Source organism: Watersipora subatra, chromosome 10, assembly GCF_963576615.1.
Source record: "Watersipora subatra chromosome 10, tzWatSuba1.1, whole genome shotgun sequence".
Lineage (NCBI taxonomy): Eukaryota > Metazoa > Bryozoa > Gymnolaemata > Cheilostomatida > Watersiporidae > Watersipora > Watersipora subatra.
In genome coordinates, this window is record NC_088717.1 from 19,646,810 (window position 1) to 19,667,081 (window position 20,272).

Here is a 20,272-nt window from a genome sequence, read left to right on the forward strand (position 1 = left end):
TAGTCGTACATGGTTTTACTCTTTGATCTTGAGAATAGTTTAGCATTGTAACTGATGGATTGAAATTTTCTTATTATCTTATCTTATTGTCTTGTTATGTATTTGTTGCTTGCTCACTAATCAAGTACATACCAAATCCTTGCAGAGCCTAAAGAAAAGACTTTATGCAGCACTGCACACGAAAGGCCTCGGCAAGTGGGTCAGCAAACCCGCTGAGCAGGACATGTTCATTTATCAAGCTGACCCGAGCCCTGCTGTAAACCCTCCGCTGGTAGAAGGCAAAAATCAAGAAGCTGGTGACCTCAGTTAGTTTTGCTGCTGCCTTCAGCAAGGTGAATTCAGGAGTTGTCCTACATGGTTCTTATTACCGCAAGAAGAACGGGAGGCAGGCAGCCAATTAGATGTTATTGATGACACTGTTTTCATCTCTGAGGGGAATGCCGCTGTATAGATTAATAAATCTTTATTTCTTATGTCAAACACTCTGAACTGTTCCATTGTAGGTATACCACAAATAAATAAATATATATCATAGTTTATTCACAACCAAAATGCTCAATTTAACAAAAAAAGTGTGTATAAATAATGTATGCAGCCGTAGTTCACTCAGCTGTCCCTTGTATGACAAGTATACTTCCACTTTCATCCTCCATAATAGAAACTGTTGTTAACCCTGAATCAACAGTCACAGTTGGCAGGTTTTCAGGTGGCAAGGCTCCTGATGGTATATTTTCAGTTGGTATGCTCTCTGTCGACTGTTCCATCAACTCGCCTCCCATATGTATAGCTTCAGTAACAACCATTGAAGAAGTAACAGAATCCTCAGATGTTGCTGGCTGAGGCATGAGAGCCTCCACTGTTGTTGAAATAGCGGTTGAAGGCTTGGCTAGTGCAGCGTGCTTGTTAGCAATGTGTTTTGAAAGGTATGCTTTAGTTGACGCAGAGAATTGACAATAGGGGCATTGGGCAGCACCACGTTTGTGGTAGCGCCGGACATGTGCCTTTAGCTTGATAAGATTCTCATTGGCGTAGTCGCAATACTTGCATTTGCCCATCACAACTGCAGTGTACTCATCCCCGTCTCGTTGAACAACGTTGGCTATGCTCTTCTTCCCTTTAGTTCCGGCAACAGTAGCCTTGGCATCAACATCTGGGTGTTCCTGTTTCATATGCTTGGTCAAACCTGACACGCTAACAGATTTGTATTCACACTCTGAGCATTGCATTACACTCCTGTTTTCATGCGTCTTGTGATGGCTCTTCAGTGCCCGCTGCTTATAGGTATTAAAGCTGCACTCGGAGCATTGGTAGACAACCTTCTTCAGGTGCTGATCATTGATATGATCCTCCACCAAATACTTGCAGTCCCGTCCATAGTCACAATATGGACATTTGTGAGCGAAATTCTGGGTATGTTGACGATTGACATGCCGCTGCAGGCTGTTGGGGTGATGCGCTGAATAATCACAATAGGCACACTTGTATGCCCCCTTTTCAGGATTGTGCCGACGAAGTGTGTGTCGTTTGAGGAAACAGGCTTGAGATGTTGCGTAATCACATAGAGGACATTTGAAACGCTTGCTCTTGAGATGAACACTGTCGATGTGTGTCTTGATACTCCATGCATATTTTGATGTGTAATCACATCGATCACAGCTAAATGGCAGCTCATCCGCGTGGTTAAGCTTTTGGTGACGGTTCAAACCTGCCCGATTGTCCGAAGCAAAATCACAATGTCGACATTTGTAAGTCTTGATACCGAATCCTGGCGTGGCACTTGTTAAATCCTCGCCTGATGTCTGTAAATCAGTCCAATAACCACTTATAATCACAGAATGAAAAACTCAGCTATACAACTGACCACCAGATAAACCAGACTTGATAAATAGACCAGATCTATAGCTGCTTATCTAGTAGAAACGGATAGAAAGAAAAATGTTTATGAAGTTTTTAAAATTCCTAACATACCTGTGGAGTCACTGGGTCAGACACCCCATTGTTCAAATGTTTTTCAATCATCTCCCACTCATTGTCAGTAATCATCTGATCGGTAACGACAGCATTTGTAGTAGTATCCACCCGTTCTAAAACAGGACAATTTTAATTTGAAATGAAAATCTTAGCAACATTTTACATGATTAAAACATGATCAGCAATTTTGGTTTGTCATACATAATCTAATCTATGGTTTAAGCTTTTGTAATTACAAAGCAGAATGATTTTTCAAAAATATCAAAAACTATATTTACGAAAACTAAGTGTTTACCTTGTACTGTTGTCAGTACTCCAACCTGGGTGCCATTCTCAGCTGTCGTCACTCGGATGACAGGTTTCAACTGGGGCTGTGGTTTCTTTTCAGGGATGGGCTGGGGCTTGGGCTGTTCTCTCTGAAGCTGCTGAGTTTTCATATCAAACGTTATCACTTCTGGAGCCATGCCAAAGGCAGGGCTAGTCTAAAAATGACAAAGAAACAAATATAACCAACGGTTTCTGAGCTGTGATCCATGTGGGATAGTCAACATGGCCATAACATTACCAGACATCAGTAATTTCCGTTACAGATAACCATATCTAAGGATGCCATAGAAAAACATTGGCACAGTGAAGTTTGTTGGTCTGCTTACAAGTAAAAGAGCTACAAGCTGGAAAATGATGTTTGACTCGGAGAGATTTAACAGCTGAAGGGTAGGAGAAAGTGATGAACAACTCACATAAGTGTTAGAAATATCTTTACAGCGTTCGGCGATGGCCAGTTTGAAAAGTTTCTTCTGTTGCTTAAGAAACTCACTCTGTGGTGTACTCAAGACCTTGAGCCAGAAAGCTGTCTCACCAATGGCCATATCTCCATCCCAAGCTAGTGTCTCTATCAGACACGATTCTGGAGGAGCAACACAAATAGAACATGAACTATTTGGAAGTAACACATTACATGTACTAGAAATGTCACAAATGACTCAAAAGCGTATATTGTAACCAATATGTATATAGCGCAAAAATAGAGTGGCACCCTGCGGGTGGAAAATAGAGAAATTAGTTTTCTGAGGTTACCCAGTTGTTGAAAAAAAAGCAGCAAAAAGGTCCATTTAATCTTGGTGCAACACATAATTCGCCTAGAGGCTCTATTATATATATATATATATAGTACTTTATTGGCATTACTGACATTTATTGGCTTTACTTTATTATGTTTTTCAAATTAGGCCATACAACAATAGTAAAACAAAAAAAGGAAAAAAGCAACAGTTAGCCATTAAAACTGAATAAATAGTCTGACAAATAGTGTTTAAAATGCCTTTCTCTGCTAAGACAACGGATATTAAGTGGAAGATTGTTAAAGCAGCTGGCAATGGTATTTTCAAAATGATTGTTAGTGATTGTTTGCAACTTGTTCATGAATATTACCTAAGTTGAAATGAGTTGAGAACCTGTAACTGTCATGTAAAAAACGAGGACACAAACCATGAAAAATCTTGAAACGTTGAATTGAAGTAAAAATAAACATTTAGCATAGGCAGAGTAAGAAGACGGAAAGATTTGGAAAGATCATTCGTTGGAATAATATATGCAGGAATATGAGATAGATTTGCAATGAGTCGAGATGGTCTTTTTTGCAACAAAAATAAATCCTTAGTGACATATCTTGGAGCTAGATTATAATAAATGTGGACACCATAAATAATATATATGGCAAAATATAAAATTGATAATAAAATGCAATTTAGCAGATTTTGAGTTCATGTATGGCCTGCAAAACTGGAGCAGAGTCAATGACTTCGTGACCTTACTGCAAATAGTGTAGACATGATTACTCCAAGAGAGTCGGTCAAAACAAATCCTAACAATTTTGTCTCATGTCTACAAGGGATGGATTGACTGTTAAACTTAAGAGTAAAGTTGCTTCGACAGTTTTCATCAGTATTTTAAAGAAGAAAGTGTGATTTTTGTAAATTGATTGCCATATGATTTGATGTACACCAGTCGTTGATAATTTGCACGATGAGATTGTAGTTCGCATCAAGAAGTTGCACATCTTCGTGATAACTTACAAAAACAGTATCATCGGCGTACGCAAAGCCTATTGGAATAAGCATAAGAAGATTATATATATTAAAAATAATACTGGAGCAATAAATGACCCCTTTGTAACACCAGCATCTATTTCTTGTGTCAATGATTCCTTGTCATTCATGACAACCTTATGGCGACTTTTGTGAAAATAGGATTGTTGAAAGTATTTGCAACGATTTATTTTTAAAACCAGCAAGTTCCAGTTTATGATATAATATTTTGTGATTGACAAAATCAAAAGCTTTGCTGAAATCCAAAAACATTAAGCAAATCTTTTCACCTCTGGTTTTTAGATCCAAACAGTCTGAGATTAGTTTATGAACAGCATCAGTGCATGAATGATTTTTTCTGAAACCACACTGATACGGATGTAAAATATCATTTTTGGACAAATGAGAGTAGATGTGAATATTCAAGTGTTTTTCAAAAACTTTAGATAAAATAGGGAGTACTGAAATGGGGTGGAAATTTGATGGGCTGCTATTATCTCCTCCTTTAAACAATGGAGTAACTCGTGCATGCTTCCATGCTGAAGGAAAATAGCCATCAATCAATATTCTGTTAAACATATCAGTGATAATAGGTACAATGAATGGAAGAGATGCTTTTATCATTTTTACGAAATATTTTCTATGCCTGATGCTTTGGAATTGGGTATGTTACTGATATGTTACAATATCATGAGGAATAAATTTTGGAAACTCATTAAATGTGGTCTTCAACTCAGTGTTTTGACAAGACAAATAAGGATTAGATGACGGTAAAATTGAACTTCAAAGTTTACTTGCAATAGACACAAAATGTGAGTTAAGTTCTGAAGCTGACAAACAAGTGTCACAGCTTTGAGGTTTCTTATCTTCCACATTCAAAGCTTGCCAATGCTTACGCATATCACCAAGCTTTGACTGTTTAACAAGTTTTTTCTTTTAATGAGATTTGTGACAAAATTGCGCTGCTTTTTGTAAGCAGTCCAATCTTTGCAGTTTTCTCAGTTTTTCTCTCAACTTTATATTTTGCTAGACCTCTTTGTCAAGCCAGATAGGTAAAGATTCTGACTTGACTTTTCTAGTTTTAAGAGATGCTAACTCATTGACAGCCAAAGAAAACTTTTGATTAAATAGGTTAATCATGTCATTAGTGTTCATTATTATATACATGTTTAGCGAAAGAGTACATATCCTGCTCACATATTAAAGAATGCACATAATAGTAAAATAATGTATGAAACCGTCGAGACTTGATTTGCATATTAAAGTGTCCTTTAAGATGTTCTACTCCATGTGAAATCCTAGTAATGAAACCTTTCAAAGAATCATTTCTAGGAGTTAAAATTTAATGTTCAGTCCACAATAAAACCACTGCTCAAGCATAAGACAACAAAATTCGCATTTAGCAAATCAATATAAAAAATTGGGTTGTAAAACTATTCTTCCAAGTCCCATTACAATTAGTGATTGTGATGGGACTTGGAAAAATGGGACTATATATTATCAGAATATATATATCAGAAAAGGTCTGAAGAATTAACTAAATTGAGACAAACAATTCTAACCTTTTGTCCATCAAATTTCAGAGTGTTAATAATACAAATATTTTTTTACTAACCGCTGCAACAAAGTGGCGATGTTTTGTAAATTCACAGTAAATTAAATGTTAGAAATGCTGATCACCCCACCATTTTCATGTTGGAGGGTAAAGCACGAAATGGTTTTATGACTATTGGAGACTACACGAATAATCGATAATTAATGTGGGAAAGTCTGTATTTAAAAAAACAACTTGAACAACTGGTTAGGAGCCTTGATTTTATGAGTTTACATTTGTGTAAAAAATCAGGTCGACATCCACTTTTGTTAGCTTATTTATTATTTTATTAATATTTGATCATACTTTAAACCACTGTAGTCGCAAAGCTTGTGCTTCAACTTTTATTACTAAATGACAGTGTACCAGCTTACTCACGTGATAAATGCAAAGACAAATCTTCATCAGATTTGTAAAAAATTGCAGGGAATAACAACTCCAAATGATGTGGACTGAGTTTTTCAACAGCATACGGATTCAACTTTTCAGCTTCTACTTCAACCACCGCTACCTCCATTCTGGTCCTGAAATAAACAGTTCAAATACATGCATTATCTATAAATTTATGTCCGGATTTTTATCAAGAAAAAATGATTTCATAGTTGAAGATCAAATTTTAAAATTTGGGTTGTGTAAATTGTGTTCATCTTTTTAAAACTTGCATGTAAACTGAGATATTTCAGAGATCACACAAATAATCCAATAACACAAAAATGAAATACTTAAAATTTTGTTCTATGAAAAACATAATTAATTAAACTTCCGTATCACCAAAGCAACACTTCACTTTGTTGTCACTTTACGTCTTTGACATGAAGAGACAATAAAAACTTACCTCTATTGGTTACTATTTTATTTACATTTTTACTTATAAGTTGATTTTTGGCACTTCGTTTATAGAATCTATATAACGTATTTATATGCTATATGTAATAACTTTGAGGCACTCATGGTAATGTTTTTGAGATGCAAAATAAATTAAACAAAAGACAATGTATTCTCATCAAAATAATTGCTTTAGCATTCAAGTTTTAACATACAACTCAAATATCAGAACGGATAATCTTTCTACGTTGAAGCTTGGCTGTGATAGATTTACTGCTACCAACAGTCGCATCACTCTAGGAATTCACCAAAAATATCTATGCTTGCTCAAGCTAGGTTAGATGGACTAAAATATGCTTGTGATTTCACAAATTCTTTCTGACAAAGTAAAACATTCTTCAATTAAAAATCTATCAACATAAAACAGTAAGTATGAGTAATGATAGGCTACTCTTGATACATTCTACTTCGTAGCCTTGACATGGGGGTAATTTTGAAAATTCATGTTGCGTATTGTTAGCTACACATTTAGCTTGTAAAATATTCCTAAAACACAGTAGTGAATGGCATTTGCTGTGCATCTTCTGAGAGCATAAAATGGGATTTACATTTAGATAACTTGACAGATCAAAAATTCAGTCACCACTGATTTGCTAATGAATCTTTGTTCTGACAAAGTCAATGACCAATGATAAAAGTAAACTAATCTATGACAAGAGCAAGGCTAAATCTCTTGAATGTAAAATGCAGGAATGACGCGTTTATCAGCAAAAAGTTTAATGTGTGAATGAACTACTTGGATTTGTATGGCAGGTAGAGCTGGCTAACTTGAAGTAATGTGGTAGGAGCTTGCCACACGAATTAAATGGACCCTCCAGTGTGTTCAAAAAGCAAAGATGTGCAAGCCAGTCACAAGGGAGAACAAGCTGTTGTAGGTATAGTATATGTGAATAGCAGACAATATCTTATGGCAGCAGACTGTTAAAGGTTGACTTGCAACAAAATTCACATTACAATTATTTGATATCAAAAGATTCACCATGTCTTACTCTGTTGTGTTGTAGGTGCAAAATATGTGGAAATGTGATTACAAGCTCTTAAAAGCTAAAAAACGAACAGTTAATCGCAGCCACACGAGACCACCGTAGTTTGGATTCTCTTTCCAAAATGGCTCAAATGTGAAATAGTTGTGGTAGATGGTTTCTGTTTACTCTTTCAGGCAACCTCATTCGTCAAAATATTTTCATAAGTATACTTCACGCATTCAATAAAACAATGTCTAATGTTTTTACGTGTCTATTTTATCGTCATTGTAATGCTGTTACTTTTAGCAGTGATATCTTATAACTTACCGTAAAAATTCATACAATTTTTTAACCCTGCCTCGAAGGAGTACATATTATTGTCTGATAATCATGACGAGCCTGTTGGTCACCTGTGATAATCGAAAAGTGCTGCAAAAATTATTTGCGAAGTATTGGGTCACATGATCAGATTACGACTTGCTGATTCGATCAAACCGAAACACAACTGTAAAGTAGTGAGCATCTATAATTGATAGGGGTCTTCGGTAAAACCCTAAGTATTTGTCATTAACTAGTGCTACGATAAGTTACATATTGAGCTTTTTATTGGCCTTTCAATTCACGTGAGAACATCACGTGACAAGGCAATAACCAAACTGTAATGACTACGTCAAATAAATAAACAGATTCCAATCTACAGCGGCTTTTCATTTTTGAGCTTTTAAGAGCTTGTAATCACATTTCCACATATTTGGCATCTACAACACAACAGAGTAAAACATCGTAAATTTTTTGATACCAAATAACTGTAATGTGAATTTTGTTGCAAGTCAACCTTTAAGTAAGAGTATACGCTTGTGAACAACAGTAATGATATAGCATCCTATTATTAACCTTTCAGCATATATTTAGAGATAGCTTCGCAGACATGAGGCTAGCATAAATATTTTCCAGCATTCTACAAGCTCACAAGAGGTTAGCGACTTATGATAAGTCAAAATAAATGGCAATTCAGCCTGAAAACTGGCTTCAGCAGCAGGAGATGTAACAAAAGTACATATTTTTGCCTTCTGCAAATACCTAGCACTGTTCTATGTGCCTACCAGACGAATGACGCTGTAAGAAGCACACATTACATTGTTTGATCACAATAAATGTACTTTTAAAGCTGCTGTTAGATAAAAAGCGATGCTTTTGCTCCATCTCCACAGCAAATTTTTTCTCATTTCAATGGAAGGTAAACATTCTATCTTCAAGCCCAGACTTCTACCTTAAGCAAGAATGGCTTGCATTTTAAACAGTGTTAAATAAGAATACTGTTCTTGAACATACATGAGACGCTATTTTGTGAATATGAGCGTAATTTTAAGAAAAATCAAGCGAAAGATTTTTAGCAATGTTTTGTTGCGTTAATATGCATCGCAAAAACAATAAAAAATGAAAGCAGCATAAAATATAGTAGAAAAGAAAACCTTGCAGATGTATTGAGGAGATGGAACAAGAACATAACGAATCTTGTCGACGATAAAATTCGCTTTTTATTACCGAAACCGGCTTTGAAAACAAATCAACTTTTATGACAACGAGTATACAACCTCTGCAAAATCAAGACAGGTTGTGTCGAACTAAAAGCATAAATCAAGCATAAGCATAGCCACCATCATACAAGGCGTTTAAAAACTATGCCATCAATCCATTAAAATAGATAACAGCGTACCAGCTATAAACTATATTGAGAATAAGTGAACAATAATATATAATAATAATAATTATATGAGAAATGGTGTAAATGTAGATCTATAGCAAATGATGAACTATCAATACGGTGACATGAAATTTATTACCGTTTAGATGAGCAATTCGAGTAGCTACCATTTCGATACAATATCAGTACAAAATTGCATTTCTATTTGGTCGAACACCATGTCATTTATCTCAATTTATGGGGTCGACTTGAAACCCAGCAACATTTAGGATAAATGACCATTAACATAAGTTACTGTATTTATGTAGTTGCATATTTACACGTCTTCGGGTCGGTTCCCTCTGTTCTATCAATAATACCATATTCTTCATTATATAAAAATCCATTAGCACACAGAAACGATCTAGAAATGATTCACAATGATCACTTCACGATGAGCTGCACGTTTACTGACAGGATTACAGCAAGAGAAGGTGGAGATTGTGAATCAATGATCTCCTACCTGGAAAGTTGCAGATTTAAGGAGTTTTATTGGAGAAGCGGTCAACGGAAATTTATGATTGCTACTAAAGATTGCAGAGAAATTTGTAAAGTTAAACTTAGCAGGTAAACAAATAGAGAAATATCTACAGATTTGTCAACCTGTTATAGTCCGAGTTATTAGCTTTTGAAAAACATGAAAAGCTCATCGATTACGCTTTCAATATGGTAATGTGCAAACAACTCTCAAGATGATAACGGTAACGTCAAGCAGTGATTTTACGAGCTAAAAGCTCGGTTCGTACGAACTAATCTCTAACCTTATATTCACTGCTAACATAGAATTTTCTTTTTGACAACTCAAGTAATTCATGCAGTGAATAATCAAAGTATGAATAGCAAAAAATATCCAAGCCTAGATCTGATAACTCTGTCATTTCCAACAAACCAATCTGTGTGGAGAACCAATACACCATTACAAGAGTTATGTAATTTTATCCTATACTATTTCAAAACCAATAGTAGACACACAAAATTGGGTAGCAAATCAAATCAATGCAGGACTATTCACAGTTTGATATTAACTGTGAAGAGCCCAAAGTTCACAAAATAGATAGCATGTACACTATGATATAGTAGCAGTCATTAATATGAAAAACCTAGTATTAGTTTGTATAAACTGTACGCGGATGACAAATGCTTGATATTTGACTTAAGGGTCCTGTACACTGGCTTCAAGATTAGCTATATCTGATAAATACAAAACCGTCTCATTTTGTGTCATAGTTGTTGGAACAGATACAACTTGGTCGATTTCAGAGGCAACTGGATCACCCGAAGCATCTGCCATAGCAGAAACGGTAACAGTCGAGGCACCTTCAATAAAGCTTTCAATCACACCAACTTTTGAATCGCCGGCATTCGACGGATTTCTGGTATCATCTGAAGGAGCAATCAGCTCTTCAACGGTGGAATCCATAGCAACCGTTGCGTCATCCTCACCAGTAGCTGCGCTGGGGGTTGTGACAGACGGGTCAGGCATAGGGATTCCCGGATGCTGTTTCATCACATGATTCTTTAAATTACGCTTGTTGGCAAAACCAGCTTTGCATACGGGACACTTGTTTCGCGAGCCATCGGCATGCACTCGTCTCACGTGAGCTCTTAGTTTAGATATGCGCTCGCACACAAAATCACAAAGCTTGCACTTGCACATAAGGATGGGGGTATAGTCTATGTCCCCTCCGACTATATGCTTCTGTTCAATCTTCCTGCGAGCATCCTTAAGGTCAGGTGGCATCGGAGTATTAGGATGCTCCTCTCGGATATGCTTCGCCATTGTCGATGGATAAATGCTTTTCATAGAACAATCCGGACAATTCAACATTGGTTTCGATTCATGATCTTTATGATGACTGCGAAGAGTTATCTTTCGGTAAGTCTGAAAACTGCACTCGGAGCATTGATAGACGACCTTCTTAAGGTGAACAGCGTTAATATGATCTTCGACTTCATACTTTGCATCTCGGCCATACGGGCAGTAAGGACACTTATGATCAAACTCGCCTGTGTGCTTCATGTGCACATGACGTTTGAGCACATCCTTGTGATTAGCCCGGTAGTCGCAGTAGGGACATCTAACGTCCTTGGCATTGGTGTGAACACGGTTAACATGGCGTTTGAGCAAGCAAGCCTGCGGTGAGTAGAAATCGCAGTGTTCACACTTGAACCGTTTCGTCTTCAAATGGACATTGTCGACGTGAGTTTTAATGTTCCAAGGGTAGCGTGACGTGTAATCGCAGTATTCACATCCATATGGTCGTTCAGCAGCGTGGTTGTTCTTCTGATGAACGTTGAGACGCTCACGGGTGTCTGTGGCAAAGTCGCACAGCTTGCATTTGTATGAATTAAGGCCGAATCCTGTCGAGAAGCTTGAGGAGGCATCTAGATTTTTCTGCTCATCTTGCTAAACAAGAAACAGATTAGTACTAAGGGTGTCAACAGCGTATATACACAACTAGCTGTGCCTCCCGGCGTTGCCCAAGTATTTAAAATCAGCTTATAAACAATGAGAAGTGATGAGAGTTGCCTACCACTTGCTATTAGCCTGGCACATTGCCAATGGAAATTGGTATTAAAAATCAACTTAGAATGAGAATGAGAAGTAATGAAAGTTGTCTGCCATATGCTGGCAACTGGCAGGCAACTCTCCAGCAAGTGGCAGGCTATTGCCATGTGGCCCGGCACATTGCTAATAGAAAATTTCACTAAGCTAGTTAATATGGTAAGCTTCTAATGTCGGTAGGCCCATGACATTGCATAAGCGTTGTCCAGCTACGCTATTCTAATAATAGCTATAGCTGGACAATCAAAACGACGAATACAAACACCAACTTTGAGAAATATATATAGATAAATAAGTGGTCATCCCACTGCTAAGTGCACTCCACGCTCTGAAAGTGTTTAGTATTATAAATTACTAGCGTTGCAATAGGTTAACTGTACTTCTTTTGGTTTTATGTTCTTTTTTGGAGTCGGTACAGTTCAGTTTCGCGGTTCTGCACTTTAGGTGACTGGTTGATTTTTTACCGCCAGTCACCTGAAGAGTGCAGAAGCATGAAACAGAACTGTACTGACTCAATTGATGAAAATCAATTTAGTCAGTACAGACAGTTTTGGACATTTTATATTTTACTATAATTCACTCTGCACAGCGTATATATTGCTTTTTCTTTGTTATTTTTCATGAAACTAGCATTTCTAATGATAATAAATATATTTATTTGTATAGCATAGTCCCTCAAATAGGCTACCACTTGCAATGGTAATCACTGTTCCGTAAAAGTGTAAATTAAGTTACGACTCTTTTAATAACCCATCCGCATATCTTTGCCAAATCTCGACACAAAAATTTAATCCATTCTGATGTCTGCAATGTATAAACTGTTGTACGTTGGAGCAAACATTCACATTAGAATACATCATGTTTTATTAGTTTGTTACAAAGCCAAAGAAAACAATGATAAACATGATAAATAAAGAGAAGTTTCAATTGCTCCCCTAAAGGCACTAACAGGAAGTAGAGACTTGACAATGCTTAGACACACTAACAGGAAGTAGGGACTTGACGACGCTTAGACACACTAACAGGAAGTAGACACTTGACGACGCTTAGACACACTAACAGGAAGTAGAGACTTGACAATGTTTAGACACACTAACAGAAAGTAGAGACTTGACAACGCTTAGACACACTAACAGGAAGTAGAGACTTGATAATGCTTGGATTGAGTATTAGAGTGAGTTATAGATATACATGACATTGCTGATATTATATAGTTTAAAGTAATTTATTTTCTATATTTTTATGTATTAGTTTTTACCGGTGTCTTTAATTCTACTTGCGCAACTATAAAAGTTCAAGAAACTTCAGAGGTCATATATAGAAAATACTTCACTTGTTAAAACAAATCTTTCCTGAAATTTTTGTGCTGCATATTGAAAAATAAGTATGCAGAGGTGATCTCGAATCAAAGTTGGACAGTTGTGCTAAAATCACATGAATGTTTAACACAAATAAGATAATTAATAACGGTTCGTGAGCCGGTCGACAAAAGGAACCACAGGGACACCTGTATCATTACTTACATTGACTGCAACGCCGGTGGGATTGGCTGCGGCATCGGTAGCACCTTCTACAACACCACAAATGCCAACCTTGTAGACAATAGTTTCAACAGCTGGTAATGAAAGTGAGAAGAAATGGCGGTATCAGAAGGCTATAACTGCTGTTTGTCAGCAAACCTCAGTCCTAGAATGTTACATTTGGTTCACAGAATTGAATGGTTGTCTTCATCCTCCGCTCATTTCGACATTCCTCAGTCTTATTACCTAGCGTAACTTGATACACAATGTTTTAAAAGAATTACAAACCAACACACAACTCGCTTCATCAAGTCAAAGAGATAAACAACATGATGAATACCAAATAATGGTGGAATTTCCAACCATTAAATCTATAAATCTCTCTAGAGATTACATCTGTGTAATCATGCAATGCATCAGCGAGGTATACGATCACCTCATAGCATCTGATAAACCTTTTTGGAGAGAGTTTATGTGTATGCTCGATGCACCTCATAGCATCTGATAGTTTCTGACATTCTTTTCATGAATGATAAGTTTTTCCTTATGCGATTCTATTTGTCTTGTTTTATATGTTTGTGTTTGTTTCTCTGCCCTGACATAGTTTTCATAGCTTTTTGAGTAGGTTTGATAAAGTGATATGATTTGACTAGTTACTGATTAAAACGGTTTTTAAACATAGTTTTTCAAAAGAATTAACCTATCATGTACAGACTCATGATCAAGCTCCATCAGGACGTCTGTACTGCTGGTTCATAGTTCAGCAACAACAACAAGGTTAAACAGGCTAATGGTCTTCAAGGTACAAATGCTAACCTTTGCTTTTGTCAAGAAAAATAGTGACGGAACCTGGCGTTGTTTTTTCATAGAAGTTTGGTCTCGGTACAGGCTTTTTCTTCTCACTTATGTCCGATGCAGTGGCTTCAACAACACTCGATGGCAATGCATTTACAACAGGAAGCCGCGCTTTCGCCTGTAATGAAGATTAATATTAAAATAGACGACACAAACTTTTTAGGCAAAGAATTCAAACCTAAAGATGAACTTACACAAATTTCTAGAAGATTCCGAAGATGATAACAAAATGATAAGAACAAGATGATGATAACAATGATAATTTGACGACAAGATAAACTAGCTGCATAAAAAATTATCATTTCTTATGCAGCTTGTTTATCTTGCCGTCAAATGTTTGCTCTCCTATTCCAAGATTTGCTTTCATTCATACTTGATTAGTGTATGACTCTTTTTAGTTCAAAATTTAAATGTTCTCATAGTCTGCCATTAAAAAAACTTACACAAAATTTTAGTAGATTTGATCAGAAAGTGTCAGTATTTTTCTATCATTATCGATTGTTTTTGATGTTTGAGGTAGATTGCCAGGATGTTTCAAAATTAAAATCGAAAAAACTTGATCACAGTTAAAATGCTTAAAAGATAAATAGGTACTTGCGAAATGATGTCGCTAATTGTTATCATTGCTATAGTTGATAATGGCTATAGCGGTCAAGTTATAGCGTTACGTGTCTTCATTCTGTCGGTGCCTTTACAACTATAGGCATCATAATCGCACTTTCCCCTTGATGTGAGCATTTTAACGACAATCAAGTTTTGTTGATTTTAATATTGAAACATCCTGGCAGTCAGATCACATCACACATCAAAAACTTTTGCAAATGATAAGAAAATACTATGAAAAATGATAGAATCAACAAATATTTTGTCCAAGTTTATCATTAAAGAAAGGCTAAAAATACCTCTCTTAGAGTGAACTGCCGATGCGCTTTGGCTACATTCAATTTGAAGAGTCGCTTTTGCTGCCGCAAGTACTCAGTTTGGGGGGTGCTGAGGACTTTGAGCCAAAAGGCTGTCTCTCCAATGGCACAGTCTCCATCCCATGTCGTTGACTCGACCAGACACGACTCTGCAAAGAACACTCCTTTATTCAATAAGGTTCTACATAGCGATGGGACGCAAAAAATTCAGTTAACCAGCAAAATAATTTTCCATTTACACATAATACTTTAAGTATGGTACAAACGGAATCAAGGAGCCATGACCAACTGGTTTTAGTACAGACAAAGCCTCATGGAGTTTAGTGTATTATGTTATGGAAAATCAATCCAGTGTGTCCAAACCTTTGTAATATTTCACACACAATTGTGTTATTGTCCACCCGATGGGTGAACGCTAGCCAAAAGCTAAAGCCACATACATGTACGTATATCTTTAGACATTTACCTCTTTTTGGTCAAAAAATGATAAAGCGTTGACAGAAGCGTTGCGCTAGATCCTTTCCTTATCATCACAAAAAACAAAAACCCTCGCCCAATGATAGGCTATATACAAAGTCTATTGCAGCTGTCACAACAAGAGACTCCTTCCACTGTTGGTAACATCTGTTCAACATTACTGTTGACCAAATATGTTTATGAACAGTTCCAAAGAGCATGGCCATGTGCATGACAAGAATGCACACTAAGACAAAAAACAACACAGCTGTTCACCTGTGAGATGGAGCGCCAAAGACTCATCGTTCTGATAAAACGTAGCGGGAAAAAGAAGTGCCAAGTGCTCAGGAGCCAACCTCTCTTCCACAAATGGGTCGACCAAATCTTCCATGGTCAACTATTCGATCTGCAACAAGTAGGAATTAAAGTCTTTGATGTCTATTTATAGTAGGAGCACGGATGGTGTACTACAGACAACATCTGGACACCAATCTTAATTCACAAAGTCAATACTCATCGGATATAGCATGCGAGAAAAATATGCATAATTTTATTAGTTTTAGTGGAACTCGTCATCAACTGCAGCTAAGTAGTATAGTGGAGCCTCTACTTATGAAATTAAATCATTCTGGAATACATTTCGTAGGTATAAAATTTTGTAAATAGAAACGGGTTTTATTATATACGATAAATCTGTTCTAACCTCTAAGAGCACTCAAAAGTTGGACATTATATTTGTATAAATTATGAATACATGTCATGGTTAAAACCTGTGACTAAAACTCTGCGCATGTCAGAATTATACTACATAATAAATAGAAAAAGTACGAATGCAAAGAAGAAAAAGCCCAGAAATAATGAATAAAAACTATGAATGGTTTGTTTGCTTACTTTTCGCCTTGGCCGTCTAAATGAGGAAAAACCGCCAGGAGTGAGAAGATGGCGGTTAGAGGAGGTGGGTGTTGTATTGTCTTAGTTTTGTTTTACTCAGAATATATGTTTTAAGGATGTAAGTAAAAAGATTTATTTACACCAGCACTATCTGCAAAACTGTATGTCATCTTACAAGAAAGACAAAACTTGAATTGCTAGAAACTGACATTGTCCTACTTTGAATGTAAACTTAAACAAAATCTGAGTTGTTCATGTCATGTATGATGATAACTTACATGATACACTACAAATTTTTTTGTGGTACATCATTGACACAAAATATTATGCACCATAAAAATATTCAATTACTTGCCTTCAGTACTTAGTGCCACCAGTAATTGGTAAAATTATAACTAAGCAAGTTCATATCAACAGTTTTTTGAACTCTCTTCTTTCGATAAAAGCCCTAATATTTTATTATATATATTATATAATAAATATATATTATATTTTATTGCCCGATTAAACGTTAAAAGTTTAAGTGTACTGCATGCCAATTTATGTAAGTATTCTAAGATAACATGTACATTCAATCAAATTTTGGCTTATATAAAATGGCTAACAACCGCCTCTATTCACACACCTGTATCGCTTTTTTTTTTACAAAAAAATAAATAGCAAAAAACAGAAGGCAAACCACAAAAAAACTCAAACAGCAGTCAAAATAACACAAAACATTTTAGAAACAAACGCAAGTATGTATCACAGATCTTTTCTTAAACCATCCTAACGTAAAGTCAATCAATATGCAACACTAACCAGTAATGCACTCCTAAAACAAAAGGGTTTGCGGAAGAAAAAGTGGCTCAAAAGATTTGTCTTGTCTGAGTAAAACACTGAGGTGCTGCTGTATGTAATAACAGCCACAACCTAACAGTCAGTTAGGCAAATTGCCAAGTTGTTAAGAAGATTGACAAACTAAAAAATTAAGCAGTTTGAGTTCATACTTGACCACTTTTTGACCAATACTCATATCAACCTCCAAGTTTGCTTTTTACATATTTTATGCTTTCAGCTCCAACATTATTATATTAATTAGACCATTTAACAATTTTTTTTATTTTGTATACTGCTATTTAGTTTACTTGCGGTGGCACTTTGAGGAATACATTTAGTAAAATATGACTGTTATTTACCACAATAAGGATTGCTCATATATAAGCAGAAGTTGGCTAAAAATCTACACTGATAATTAGGAAAGGTAGAACTTTGATCAAGAGATATGTGATGTAGCAACCATCATTTATTGGTACAGGCTGAAACAGGAGCTTGGCAAGGAAGCCTGAATACAAAGAGAATAATAAATAAGACACGTAAAATTTCTTGTAACACACAAATACCTAATATAGTAATACCAAATAAAACTGCTAATATAGTGTAGCCAAAGGTCTGCAATAACATAGTAGCTGAATTTATGAAAGCATGGTGATTGGTCATTCACAGGTCAAGAAGACTAGCAAATGATACACATAATCAACTGTGTCTAATTTTCTGAGCACTGAAGTAAGAGAGCAACAAAATTAAAGGGAGTGAGCGTTAGAAAAAGAATTAGAGCAAATTAAATACCATCAGCATCAGAGTTGAAAAAATCAAGGTTTTTATGAAAAAACCAGTTTTTATGGTTTAAACCGGTTTTTATAATTTTACCAAGGCTTTTTGCAATTTTAAGTCTAATTAACATCACTTAATATAGCTGCATGATTGAGTATTGGACATACATATGTGGAATCATCTGTTAAAGATGGTACTGTGGGAGGTGTTATGGGAAAAAAGAGAGAAAACATGTGGAAATTTCAGAAGGAGTCTTTAATCAAACATGATCGATGAAATACAGAGCAGAAATCTTATCACATAAAGTGAATATTTTACATACAGGTCTATGTACAAGTAGGAATTTTAATCCAAGTGATTAGTCGTGTGATAGCGTAGAGCAGAGCATAATGCAGATGCATTGCTAGTTTTTGGAGCAATGGCAGATGACTCAACTTCTATCACCCGAATACTAGCATCACTGTTTAAATTGGTGTTTTCAGCTTGAAAGTTTGCTTTGTGAGCTTTAAGCCTATCTGTGTGACCTCGCGTTACGACAGCACACCTATTACATTTTGCCTTAAAACCTTTGCCTTTTGCAGTTCAGGCAAAAAACTGCCAAACGGGATCCTGTTTGCGAGGCATGTTGGAAATTTGAGGCACAACTTTAACTTTTAAAACACAAAAAAACTTGATAAACTGAATCCTAACAATCCAACTAGTTTGGTTTGTGCCCAATAAATGAAATATTAGTTTGCAAACTTAAAGCTTTTGCCCAAAAGGATTTAATGTTTTAATTTCTAATTATAAGTAATCCTTTTTCACTGGCCCGACTTGAGAAAGTATTCATCCATTATTAGAGATGATGATTGGATAAACATATTTCACATGGTTTTTATATTTCATCAGTAAAGAGATCATCATATCACTTGATAAAACCAATTGAAAATGAAATTCATTAATGTGCTAGGATTTCATGTAGTTTTCAACTTGAGCTCTGCCATCACTAAACTACCGTGTCCTAAATAAACTTCCACAGCTGATAATTACATATAATTGCATTTCTACCGCACATGAACCACTAGGAGCTTAAAATATTATGTTTTTCACAAAAAAATAATGAAACAACCGAAAAAACCGGGTTTTTCGGCTGGATTAAACCATTGGTTTAAACCGAGCCAACCCTGATCAGCATAACCTAACTCATTTGCTATGCGTAGCAAACGCCGGAAACGGATTTGCCTATTTATATAGTCATCTATTTATACGTGGGCAATACTATCCTATGCACCATTGGTACACAACCAGTGAAATATACTATTTAGATCTGACAATAAACTTTACTGCATGGACATGACAACATTATTTCAACATCAAATGAAGCATCACTGCTGGGTGGAGTATGGCAAATAGTAGACAAAACTGCAAATAATAGAATGATTGAATGACAATAGACTGAGGAGAAATTTCTATCTTTTGTTGTACGTTGATTTATTTTGTGGCTTTTGTTATTGAGTAGGCCTACATAATAACAGTATAAGTCTAACAGTTTCACACCCACTAGCTGTGCAGACTTAACAAACCCGGTGACATCAACACAATTTTTAGCCATGTAACACTCACTTACATAACACTTACATACGTAATATTAAACATTTCTGCATTACAAATTTAATGAGATTTTTTGAAATCTCGTAGTAGTTGCCAATAATTAATTGACCAAAAGATCTTCCGAAAGCGCTTCTGGATCGCTTCCAATTGTTTTGAATATAAACTAGACTAATTACATCAAGCTGACAAGCACTTCAATGACGCTAAATTATGCCCACTGGAAAATGAGCACAAAAGAACAAAAAGCTGTCTTTTGAAATTTGATGTTTTATACACCAATTACCCGGAAACATGGCTTTACAGTTCTAAATTTCTAGGTATATTCCTTCACATTCTTGTATCGAAGAATGCTTGCTCTTCCAATATAAGCGTTTACTTGAGCATTATTACAAAAATCGTGTAGCAACAACTTTTTGATGTGTTGCCCTGTTTTTCATCACTGATACACATTGGGCGTGTTGAGCTTCCCTCCAATTACATCAAACGAAATCTCAAAACTCTTACCGCTACAGCAGGTCCAAAATGGATGTCTATGAAAAGTTCAGGTCGAGTAGCTGATGGACAATGATTGGATAAATAGAAATGTAGTCCGATTCTGATCCCTTATAAATTTAATAAGTACGATCTTGTACTTT

General features: G+C 35.9%; 3 protein-coding genes across 7 annotated transcripts in view; 1 reads left to right on the forward strand and 2 right to left on the reverse strand.

Annotated features, from left to right (window-relative positions):
- LOC137407303 (A-to-I RNA editing regulator adr-1-like) overlaps positions 1 to 480 on the forward strand; it is a 49,897-nt gene extending 49,417 nt beyond the window's left edge. For all 3 annotated transcript variants that reach the window (XM_068093910.1, XM_068093911.1, XM_068093912.1), the window contains one exon: positions 146 to 480. In XM_068093910.1, coding sequence (XP_067950011.1) covers positions 146 to 310 — 165 coding nt within the window. In that variant the 3' untranslated portion in view covers positions 311 to 480. The remainder of the gene's footprint in view (positions 1 to 145) is intronic.
- On the reverse strand, positions 449 to 10,042 carry LOC137407304 (zinc finger protein 142-like). 2 transcript variants are annotated; one of them, XM_068093915.1, is made up of 6 exons: positions 9,710 to 10,042; positions 6,031 to 6,176; positions 2,712 to 2,878; positions 2,267 to 2,453; positions 1,969 to 2,084; positions 449 to 1,799 (listed from the first exon to the last, which is right to left on the reverse strand). In XM_068093915.1, exons 2-6 carry the CDS (start codon positions 6,167 to 6,169, stop codon positions 603 to 605), a joined length of 1,806 nt encoding a protein of 601 aa, XP_067950016.1. In that variant the 5' UTR covers positions 6,170 to 6,176; positions 9,710 to 10,042; the 3' UTR covers positions 449 to 602. The 2 variants fall into 2 exon arrangements, with proteins under 2 accessions (XP_067950016.1, XP_067950015.1); XM_068093914.1 differs by having other exon boundaries at positions 9,528 to 10,042.
- Positions 10,043 to 10,162: 120 nt separating this feature from the next.
- Positions 10,163 to 20,170, reverse strand: LOC137407305 (zinc finger Y-chromosomal protein 2-like). 2 transcript variants are annotated; one of them, XM_068093917.1, is made up of 6 exons: positions 20,142 to 20,170; positions 15,840 to 15,969; positions 15,090 to 15,256; positions 14,149 to 14,305; positions 13,336 to 13,382; positions 10,163 to 11,653 (listed from the first exon to the last, which is right to left on the reverse strand). In XM_068093917.1, the coding sequence occupies exons 2-6, from the start codon at positions 15,952 to 15,954 to the stop codon at positions 10,400 to 10,402; spliced, it is 1,740 nt and encodes a 579-aa protein (XP_067950018.1). In that variant the 5' UTR covers positions 15,955 to 15,969; positions 20,142 to 20,170; the 3' UTR covers positions 10,163 to 10,399. The 2 variants fall into 2 exon arrangements, with proteins under 2 accessions (XP_067950018.1, XP_067950017.1); XM_068093916.1 differs by lacking the exon at positions 20,142 to 20,170 and adding an exon at positions 19,921 to 20,073.
- Positions 20,171 to 20,272: the final 102 nt, after the last annotated feature.

Bases quoted from the DNA above. Each gene is read 5' to 3' on its own strand.
- LOC137407305 (XM_068093917.1), bottom strand. From the start codon at position 15,954: ATGGAAGATTTGGTCGACCCATTTGTGGAAGAGAGGTTGGCTCCTGAG. The intron at 15,257-15,839 runs GTGAACAGCTGT...TGTTCTTTGCAG, and splicing joins TTTGGCGCTCCATCTCACAG to AGTCGTGTCTGGTCGAGTCA. The intron at 14,306-15,089 runs GTATTTTTAGCC...TCTTCATTACAG, and splicing joins GGCAGTTCACTCTAAGAGAG to GCGAAAGCGCGGCTTCCTGT.
- LOC137407304 (XM_068093915.1), bottom strand. From the start codon at position 6,169: ATGGAGGTAGCGGTGGTTGAAGTAGAAGCTGAAAAGTTGAATCCGTAT. The intron at 2,454-2,711 runs GTGAGTTGTTCA...TGTCATTTTTAG, and splicing joins AAGATATTTCTAACACTTAT to ACTAGCCCTGCCTTTGGCAT. The intron at 1,800-1,968 runs GTATGTTAGGAA...ACTGATTTACAG, and splicing joins CTGACCCAGTGACTCCACAG to ACATCAGGCGAGGATTTAAC.